Source organism: Stenella coeruleoalba (genome assembly GCF_951394435.1).
Source record: "Stenella coeruleoalba genome assembly, chromosome: 20".
In the NCBI taxonomy this organism is placed as follows: domain Eukaryota; kingdom Metazoa; phylum Chordata; class Mammalia; order Artiodactyla; family Delphinidae; genus Stenella; species Stenella coeruleoalba.
In genome coordinates, this window is record NC_137166.1 from 26,802,570 (window position 1) to 26,813,408 (window position 10,839).

The 10,839-nt window shown below is 42.9% G+C and overlaps 1 protein-coding gene across 1 annotated transcript; it reads right to left on the minus strand.

The window, feature by feature from the left end:
* GINS3 (GINS complex subunit 3) lies at positions 1-10,357 on the minus strand. Its single transcript, XM_079907422.1, has 3 exons — positions 9,528-10,357; positions 2,237-2,470; positions 1-1,867 (listed from the first exon to the last, which is right to left on the minus strand). The coding sequence occupies exons 1-3, from the start codon at positions 9,711-9,713 to the stop codon at positions 1,637-1,639; spliced, it is 651 nt and encodes a 216-aa protein (XP_079763548.1). The 5' UTR covers positions 9,714-10,357; the 3' UTR covers positions 1-1,636.
* Between the last annotated feature and the right edge of the window lie 482 nt (positions 10,358-10,839).

Sequence of the window (10,839 nt, forward strand, 5' to 3'; positions counted from 1 at the left end):
CTAAAACATGGAGTTATTGGGGCATTATTGTCAAATACTATCAAAGACAAAATTTTCTGTTAGCTTTGCCTGATCATCTGTAGTACTCGAGTTACAGAAATAGTACATGTACAGAACGTATTCATGTGCAAAGTGGATCATTTATTTAGCACCAAAATCAAATTATAAAAACATCAGTTCCATCTTAAAACAGGCATTTAAAAAATATTTCTGACATTCTAAGTTTGCATCAAGACGTCTGTACAATCTGGAGACCCAAATCCCACTGTAATTTCCAGTGACAAAGGCAATTTTCACTAGTTGTGGGAAGTTGGAAGGGGACCCATGGTGTGGTGATAACTGCCCTTCAAAAAGTCCAGTGGGTCCCAGGGATGCTGTTTCCTACTCTGCCTGAGGTTTCCTCCTTGATCTCCAGGGAAAGAGTTTTGTGGTTGCTTAAACAGAGTCTCAGTAACTGGTCAGGAATCTGTTATATAATAATATTGCAAAACTTACTGAAGAGTAAAAAACCATGACCGAGGTCTCTTGCCCACTCACATCTGCCATGCTAAGCTTCTCAAACAGGGCTCTTCATAACCAGCAACCCTGAAGCCCTGATTTCAATGTAATAAGGGCTGGTTAACACCCTTTAACAACTACTTTGCGATTCCAAACAACTCCCTGACAGCTTTCCTAGGGAGAGCATGGAATAACTGTGCGGGGGCTCTAAAGATCTAGAGGCAAAAACAAGCTCAGTTTAACCATTTCCCGCCTAGGCGTGAAGTCCAGTTCATGAAGCCCTCCTTCACAGAAGAGGAAAGCAATATCTTCTCTTTAGTAAAAGCCTTGCCACTCACGGGGCTTTCCATTTTCCTTCCTTATTCTTTTTTTTTTTTTTGCGGTATGCGGGCCTCTCACTGTTGTGGCCTCTCCCGTTGCAGAGCACAGGCTCCGGACGCGCAGGCTCAGCGGCCATGGCTCATGGGCCCAGCCGCTCCGCGGCATGTGGGATCTTCCCGGACCGGGGCACGAACCCGCGTCCCCTGCATCAGCAGGCGGACTCTCAGCCACTGCGCCACCGGGGAAGCCCTCCTTCCTTATTCTTGGCAACTGTTTTTTGAAACTGGGTAACTCCCCATAGGCAGGTGGCAGGAGATATTTACAAGTAGAGCCAGCATCCTGGCGGTACTGTCCTTTGTGCAACCATGAGGAAGATGAGGCAATTAAGCTCAAGAGGACATTTTGTGAACAGGTTAGGAAGGCCCATTTGTACCCGTCCTTTGGAGCTAGTGAAACTGGATATCTAAGGCTGTCCAAACTCCCAGGCACGAGGAATCCCAGTTCCAACGCTATTGCGATATACGCATTCATGATCCTTATTTATGAAGGACTTTGGTTTCTCCTTGGCTGTGGGTTCCTGGGCTAAGTAGGTCTGGTCTGTGGGTCAGCAGGTGGGATAGTCCTGGAAGACTTATAGGGCCAGGGACATCCTCCAGCATGTTGTTTCCCCACCAGATGGTAGCACTCCCGACAGTGCTGCTGGGAATAAGTCACAAGATGGGACATGATTCTGGCCCTATACAAGGTCAACTAGGCTCCTATCAAGGACACACAGAGGGATAAGTCTACAGGGAGCAATTCTGCGTTCTTCTGGCCTTCAGTCTTCCATGTCAGTGAATTTTCTCTTCGTGTAGTTCTGAACCAGGTTGGAAGCTGTGATCTGAGAGGCCTGCCCCTTCTCCCAATACTGAAAGTCATTCAGTCCTTTCTGCCCTGTTTGAAACAAGCCTCTCTCCATCTCATCTAGCCTGGCTACCAGCGCCGAAGTGTCTTCGTTGTAAGCATTCTGGGAGGAGTCCATGATGCGGCGGAAACGTCCAACAAACGTCTGAAGAAGCGAGAGACAGAAATCAGATACATTTTAATCCCTGAACATTTAAATGGCACGAAAGGCAAGAATATGGTTTAGGACTTAGAAGGAGGTCTGCATCTCCTCTGCCACCTGTAATCAAGTATCTTATTTCCAGGACTTCCTGTTGGTCCCAACTCTTAGCAAGCAAATATGAAGAGCGACAGACAAGCCATATTTACATGTGTATATAATCAGCAAACACAGTCTAATTGTAGGCTGACCCAGAATAACAAGAAACTGATTGTATAAATCATACACTCCCCAGGTAAGAGTAACATCTGGTGGCTGCCACGGCTGGCTCCTGAGACATGTGCAATGCCATAGGTTTTCACGTCAATAACTTGCCTGCAGGAGAGACTGGGAGATGTCTGTGTTCTCTGGACTGTCAAAATGCAGGAGTTGGGAGCCGAACCCGTAGAAATGTGGTCCCATTTTGTGGAGGTCCACCACGTTGGCATCTGCACTGAACACGGTCCTCCAACCCTCCTGGTAGATTTTGGGAAGTTCCACAGAAAGGATCCGGCGCTTGTTGTCAAAAAGTCCTTTTGCCAGCCACAAGGGGAGTTCAAGCTTTGAGCCCTGTATCGCACAGGATTGTAGGGTTTAAAAACAAGTAACATAGTAGGAAATGTGTGTGACAAAAAGGAAATGCACATGGCCTGAGGGAATATCAATACCACCTGTTCTCTTTAGGGGCATAACTGTCAAATACAGAAGATACAGCTGTGACTCGAAGAAATGAACTGTGTGGGCTGAAGTTTTATGTCATGATGGAATGGAGAGAGGAAAAGGATTTATATACCAAAAACAAAGTCGAGAACAAAAATGTGGCACAAAGGGAAAGTTTTCTAACTAACATAAATAAAAACTGTCCAATTGCAGATACTTCAGAGATATAGTAAACATTTCTACTTTCTTTGAAGATTCAACATCTATTCCACATATGCACTGTCTGACTACCTACTATGTGCCAAGCACCTCTCTAGGTGCTGGGGAATATAAAGAAAAATAGAGTCAGCCTGAGCTCAGGCTACAGCCCCTCCCCAGCCCAATACGCAGCTTTAAAGATGACAGAAAAGGTAAATGTCTCTATTTTTTAAAGCCTTAACAGAATTAGTAAATAGATGAGATGGCCACGATGCAAGCAGTTTCTGCAGTCCAAGCTGCAGAAACATTAAAATGAACAGACAAGAATAGCATATGCAAGGGCCTGTTTTTACCTCAAAGGTCTGCAAAAAAGTAACATTTATACTCCTAAAAACAGGCAGTTAAAAATTTGCAGAAGCTACAAATTGAAGCAATCAGCTCTATATAAAACAGCTAGAGATTCAGCCAGCATTTTAATATCCCAATGAGAATCTGAAAAACGTTCTCCATTAAGATCATATGGACTCCACTTTTTTTAAAAAAAACCACTTTATCACTGTGCCTCATTCATTCTGTAATTAAGTTTGTACCTTTTAATCTCCCTCACCTATTTCACTCCTCCTGCCCCTCCCTCCCCTCTAACAACCATCTACTGGTTTGTTCTCTGTATCTGCGAGGCTGTTTCCATTTTGTTATGTTTGTTCACCTGTTTTGTTTTTTAGACTCCACATATAAGTAAAATCATACAGTATTTGGCTTTCTCTGACTTTTTTTTAGAGGTTTCCTTTTTATATATACAAGACACATTAATCCATTAAATTTGAGGACACAGTACAAAAAAAAGACTTCAACTAACTCATCTGACAGTGTTGTTCACACTCATGATGACACTTTTTGTTGGTGTTGTTTTGTTTCCTTAATAATAAAGGAGGAGACTTAGGGCTGTTGGGCTGATATATATTTGTGGGTCCCCCCTCGCACCTCAGCCACACACCACCAGGGTGAACAGGAGGAGGAGAAGGGAGGGCAGGGCCCACAGCAAAATTTCATAATCTTGAATGCAAGAAGTTAAAGAGAAACATCCAAAAAAAAAAGGCAAGCGTAACTGGGTTAAGGAGGCAACAAAGGCACAAACTCTCACAGAGGAGAATTGCTGTTAAAGGTGGGGGTGGCTTTGAGGGGTGGGTGAGCAGAGCTTTTGGTAAACCTCACAGGACTGGGGAGAAAAATATTTGATTCAAAGCTGCCCAAGCAGCCAGGACATGAGGGGTCAAGATCCAAGAAAGAAGAGAAAAAAGCAAAGTCCAATATTTGGCACTAAATATCAACAGTAATTAGGCTCTGACTTTAAAATAAATAAAAAATCAAATGGAAATTCCAGAGCTGAAAAATGCAATCATTGACCTTAAGAACTCACTAGATTAAGTCAAATTTAACAGTTTTACCAGATATAACATAGACGAAGTGAGGATCATGAATTGGAAAAAAAAAACAGTAGAAAATAACCAGACTAAAGCATGGAGAGAAAATACAGAAAAGAGCCTAAGAGGCATATGGAATATGGTTAAAAAAAAAAAAAAAAAAAAAGTCTAACATACATGTAATTTGAATCCCAGAAGGGGAGGAGGGATAGATTGAGGCAAAAGAAATAGCTGGAGATAATGGCCACGAATTTTCCAAAATTAAAAGGAATATAAAATCACAGATTCAAGGAACATTATGAATACCAAGAAGAATAAATATTAATAAGACTTCAACGAGGCACATCTTACTCAAACTGCTGAAAAACAAAGACAGAGACAAAAGCAGCTATTAGTGGAGGTGAGGAATATATTGCCTTTAAAGAAGAAACAATAAGAGTTAAAGCCGACTACAAAGTGCTGGCAGAAAATAACTGCTTACTAAAATTCTATACCGAGTGAAAATATCCTTTAAAAGCAAAGGTGAAAAAAAGGCATTTCCAGACAGAAAGTGTGCACTAAAAAGTTAACACAGCAGCCTGAGACTGCTCTCCTTAGAAAGGCCTGCTTGTAAGGATGACCTTGGTTGGTATCTGGGAATTTGGGTTTCAGGAGAGTTCCCACCATTCCTGGGACTGATAAGAGTGCCTCAATAGGCCTACACTGCTTTTGTTTGTTTGTTTGTTTTTTGCGGTACGCAGGCCTCTCACTGTTGTGGCCTCTCCCATTGTGGAGCACAGGCTCCGGACTCGCAGGCTCAGCGGCCATGGCTCACCGGCCCAGCCGCTCCGTGGCACGTGGGATCTTCCCGGACCGGGGCACGAATCCGTGTCCCCTGCATCGGCAGGTGGACTCTCAACCACTGCGCCACTAGGGAAGCCCGCACCTACACTGTTTGTACAAACAATGTGGCTTATGCTGAACCCCTGCTTTCCTTCTTGGAGTCTGGAATCTTGGTATGTGCTAGGTAGAGAGTGCCTATATTAAACTTCCCCCAGTAAAAACTTGGGTACTGAGTCTCTAATGAGCTTCCCTGGTAGACAATATTTCACACATGTTGTCACAGTTCATTATTGGAATTAAGTGTGTCCTACATGACTCCACTGGGACAGGACTCTTGGAAACTCGTGTCTAGTTTCCTGCAAACTTCATCTCATGCACCTTTTCCCTTTGCTGATTTTGCTCTTATCCTTTTACTGCATTAAAATTTAAACACAAGCATGACTATCTGATGAGTCCTGTGGGTCCTCTTAGTGAATCATCGAACCCAACGTTGGTCTTTAGGACCCCTTGTACAGACAGAAATGGAGAATCTATCACTAGAAGACCCAGAGTAAAGAAATCAAGAAGGGAGAATGAAAATGACCCCAGCAAGAAATATGGAAATGTAGGAAGGAAAAAAAAAAGAGAGTAATGGAAAGAGTAAATAAGTGTGTAAATATAAAAATAACAATAAATGACAATAATGTTTTATAGGATTTAAAACGAGTCAAATTACAATACAACAATAACATAAAAGAAAGGAGGGAGAAAATGGAGTTAAAATGTTCTTAGGGCTTCCCTGGTGGCACAGTGGTTGAGAGTCTGCCTGCCGATGCAGGGACACGGGTTCATGCCCTGGTCTGGGAGGATCCCACATGCGGCGGAGCGGCTAGGCCTGTGAGCCATGGTCGCTGAGCCTGTGCGTCCGGAGCCTGTGCTCTGCAACGGGAGAGGCCACAGCAGTGAGAGGCCCGCGTACTGAAAAAAAAATGTTCTTAGATTCTAGCACTGACTGTGAAGTGATGAAAGTAGTAATTCATATAACATTTTTGGTAGTCAGAAATGATTGTGTAATATTTAAGGTAGCCACTAAAATAACAGAAGAATAAATAATAAAAAGGAAAATGGATAACAAAAATTTGATTAATACACAAGAAGTCAAAAAAGAAAAAGGAAACTAAAACAGATGGAACACAAAGAAAATAGTAGGAAGGTAAAAATAAACACAAATAAATCAATAATTAAATAAATGTAAATACATTAAATATACCAATAAAAAAATTGTCAAACCAAACCAAAAAACCCCAACTATATGCCGCTTAAAAGAGTCATACCGTAAATATAAATATAAAGACATATAGAGGTGGAAAATAGAAGGATGGAAAAAAGTTATGCAAACAGTAATCAAAAGAAAGAAGCATTACTAGAGATAGAGGGACATGTGACAATAATAAAAGGGTCATTAAACCCACAAGAAGAATATAAATACTATTTAATTAACAGAATTAAAAAGAGCAAGTGACAAACCTATAATCATTGTGGGAGACATTAACATTTCTCTTTAGATAAATGAGAAGTAGCAAACACAAAAAAACTGTAAGAATATAGACGATCTCAACAAAACAAATAACAAACTTGACCTAATTTACAGATATAAATTATGTATTGCAGACCATTACTTCACAATATAGAGCTTTTCAAGCATATATAGAAGGGTTAAATTGATCTTATGCTGGGGTTTAAAGCAAGCGTTAACCTTCAAAAAACTGAAATCATTCAGACTATGTTCTCTGCCACTGTGTAACTAAGCCAGAAATCAAAACCCAAAAGTGTACATAGTAAAATCCCCAAATGTTTGCACCTAAGCACCAGTCTTACGAATAATCCATGAGTCAAAGAAGAATTCACAATGGAAATCAGAAAATCAAATTAAAACTTGTGAAATCTAGTTAAAGCTAGAGGAAATGCACAGCTAAAAATGTAAAAAGGAAAGCTGAAAAATCAATGACCTAGGTACCCATCTCAAAATGTGACTGGGTGGAAGAGAACAAAGAAAATCAAGTCTGAAGAAAGTAGAAGGAAAGAACCAATTAAGATAAGAATTTAACGACCTAAAAATAAAAGTACAAATGAGAAAGTTGACAGAGCCATTACTTAGTTCTTTGAAAAGACTAACACAAGTGATAAACTCCTAGTAAGACTAATTAAGAAAGACATCATAATTTCTCCATATCAAGAATAAAAATCAGGGGACTTCCCTGGTGGCACAGTGGTTAAGAATCTGCCTGCCAATGCAGGGGGACATGGGATCGAGTCCTGGTCCGGTAAGATACCACATGCCGCGAAGCAGCTAAACCCGTATGCCACAATTACTGAGCCTGCACACCACAACCACTGAAGCCTACGCACCTAGAGCCTGTGCTCCTCAACAAGAGAAGCCACCGCAATAAGAAGCCCACGCACCGCAATGAAGAGTAGCCTCCACACGCCACAACTAGAGAAAGCTGGCACGCAGCAACAAAAACCCAACACTGCCAAAATAAATAAATAAATTTATTTTTTTTAAAAAGAATAAAAATCAGGACACAGCTATAATTGCACAGATGTTTAAAAGATAGTAAAAGGATATTTGAACATTATAACACTATATTTGAAAATTTAGATGAAATAGTCAAATTCCTAGGGGAAAAAAACAAGGTACCAAGAGTAAAACAAGAAAAGAAAATCTGATAGTCCTGTGTCTATGAATGATATTAAATGTCATTAAAAACCTTCCGACACAAATCTCCCATGCAGAAGAATCCCAAATAATTTATGCAGACACTGTGCCCTCAAAGAAGTGGGGCACAACTCACCACTCCTTAAGTATGGCTGCACATAATGACTTCCTTCCAGAGAGAAAAAAGGTGGGAAAAAAGAGTAACTTTACAGAGAAGAATCCTGACAAACCCCACCTCGATCAAGTGATCAAGGTATCTGTCAACATAAGTCATGCTGATGGCATGTACCCTTGATACGATGTGGTAAAAACGGCACTTTTACCTCTGTGGTCTTCCTCCTCCAAACACAGTCTAATCATAAAGAAAACCATCAGACAAATCCCAAATGAGGAACATTCTCAACAAAATACCTGGCCAGCACTCCACAAAATTCATGGCCATTAAAAACAAGGAAAGTCTGATAAACTGTCAAAGCCAAGAGGAGCCTAAGGACACATGATTACTAAATGCAATGTGGTGTCCTGGATGGGATCCTGGAACAGAAAAAGGACATTAAGTAAAAACAAAGGAAATATGAATAAAATATGGACGATAGATCTGTATATCAGTGTGTAAGAGAACTAAATCCTTAACTACTATAATGGAAAGTCAATAAATAATGTCTAAATTTTTTTAAAAAATCAAGATAAATTTAAGGGACTTCCCTGGTGGCGCAGTGGTTGGGGGTCCGCCTGACGATGCAGGGGACACGGGTTCGTGCCCATGTCCGGGAGGATCCCACATGCCGCGGAGCGGCTGGGCCCGTGAGCCATGGCCGCTGAGCCTGCGCGTCCGGAGCCTGTGCTCCGCGGCGTGAGAGGCCACAGTGGTGAGAGGCCCGCGTACCGCAAAAAAAAAAAAAAAAATCAAGATAAATGTAAGAACATTACTTAGAAATACGGAGGTGAATTTTGAAGAAACTGTGAAAAAAGTAGACAGATCCTGTGGAAATAGAAAGGGGCATGAGGGAAGCAAGGCAGAACCTGCTACTTTTTGTTATAAATCTCTCGGTACCATTTAACTTTTTAAACTCTGCATATGCCTTACTTTGATAAAAATTAACTCAAAACAGACCAAACAAAAGCACCCTTCTAAACAAAACTTAGGTTAAATAGGAAATCAAAAATAACCATTACAAGCCATGTTCCTGGGACAAACTCGAATTTGAAGTCCTGCAGTCCTAGGTTCGAATCCCTTACAATGAGACCCTGGCCCAAACTTTCTGGGCTTCAATTTCCTTATATGTAACAACACCTAACTATAGGGTTGTTGAAGGACTAAAGGGGTAATAGATGGAAAAGTATACTCCCCCCACCCCATCCATGCCTACACTAAAGCCCTCAGGAAATGGTTGCTGATACCGTCTTCATTACGCAGGAATGAATCTAGCAATCTGCGGTTCCCAGACATCATCTACTCTATACAACCCCAAACTGTTGTGTTCTAAGGCAAAAGTGATCAGAACCCTGGTCCTCAAGTATTCCGTAGGCGCCAATCCTTAAGCATCAACACACGTAGGGGTGTAAAGACATTGCTGAATATGGATAGTTTCAAAAATGAAATCCGTGTTGCAGGGAGCCTGACGACCCACTATAAATTTAGTTTCCGTAGGGGTGTTGAAGGCTAGGTCGGCGGGGGACCAGCGGACAAGACTCCTTAACTCACGGCCCTGCCTCCCCGTAAAACTACAGATCCCAGAGGCAGCGCGCCCAGCGACGCGGGCCGCCCCCCCCCCCAAGCTCGCAAGGCCTATCGGGAGTTGTAGTCTTTCCGGGCTGGATCGCTTACCTGAGGGATTGCGTTGTCAGCCTCGGACCCTCCGCTCCGGTCTAGGAAGAAAGTGCCGAGGCGCGGCATAAGGATCTCTGTGCGCACCGGGAGCTTCTCGTGGGACATCAGGATGTCGTCCAAGGAAAGAAAGTTCTCCTCAGGCCCCAGCGCACCCGACTCCACCCGGAAATAAGCCTCGGACATGGCGGCGGCTTGAGCTTCTCCGTTTCCACTCTTGGTGATTCGGGAGAGTCAGGGATGTAAAAGAAAGAGGAGGCGGCTGAGGCCGGTCAGGACTGTGAGCGTTGAGGATGTCGCTGCGGCCACCAGGCTGGATTCAAACGCTTTTACCGCGCCCGGGGACGGGCCAGACAAGAGCAGTCGATCCAGGCGGATCTGCCCAGGCAGAAGCAATCGACAAAGTCTGCGGATTTGGTTCAGCGCTACCCAAGGGAGGGGGAGCAGTAGGTGGATCCGCCTGGAGATTTTTTGCAGCTCTGTAGCCCAGTGTGAGAACTTTAAAAAGCAGCTGGAAATGCCTTTGAAACTGCAAGATGCATTTGCACTGGATTGTCTTTATGTGGTCCTTTAAACGTTTATATGAAATTTAAAACACTTTGCAACACGTTTGGGGGCTGAAAAAAGGATATCATTGCACCCTCTCTCCCAGGCTTGATCCGTTCTGACCTGTTTACTACAGTTTGTCAATCTCTGTGAATATCTGTTAATCTTGGTACTTGAAAGAAACATTCAAAACAAAACAAAACTCCAGCACTAGCTCCAGATAGTTATTATGGACTATTTGTAGTATTTTGGAGGAGGCGTAGAGTGGCAGGAAGGGTGGAGCACAGCACACGTGGCTTGCAAAGGCCCTGAGTCTACTTCAGGGCCCCCCCGGTTCACCTTAACATCAAGTGGCCATCTCCTTTTGTGGCTTTTATTTTAAATCCTTAAGAGAGGAAATCTGATCGGCCCAGTTCATCTCTTTGAGGCAGGCACATTGGTCATAGGTGGCCAGCCACTCTGTAGATCGGGTGCCTGTGTCAGTGCCACAGGGACAGGGAAGGGGTCCTGTTACAGGTACCAGACTTGGGGGCTCAGGGGCATGGGTGGTGGCAGAGTGTTGAGAGAGGCACTACAGAACTTATTTCATAAAGAAGGACATTTTCTGGGGCGACTAGAGCTGTGAGCAGAGGGTTCCTAGGAAAGGAATGTGTGTTAACCATGTTTTTTATGTTGTGTATTTTATGATGCTTTGACATCTTGGGGCCTTGCAGCCCCGAGGGAACTGTTCCTCCCAGGGTGAGCTAATTCCTAGAGTAACAAACAA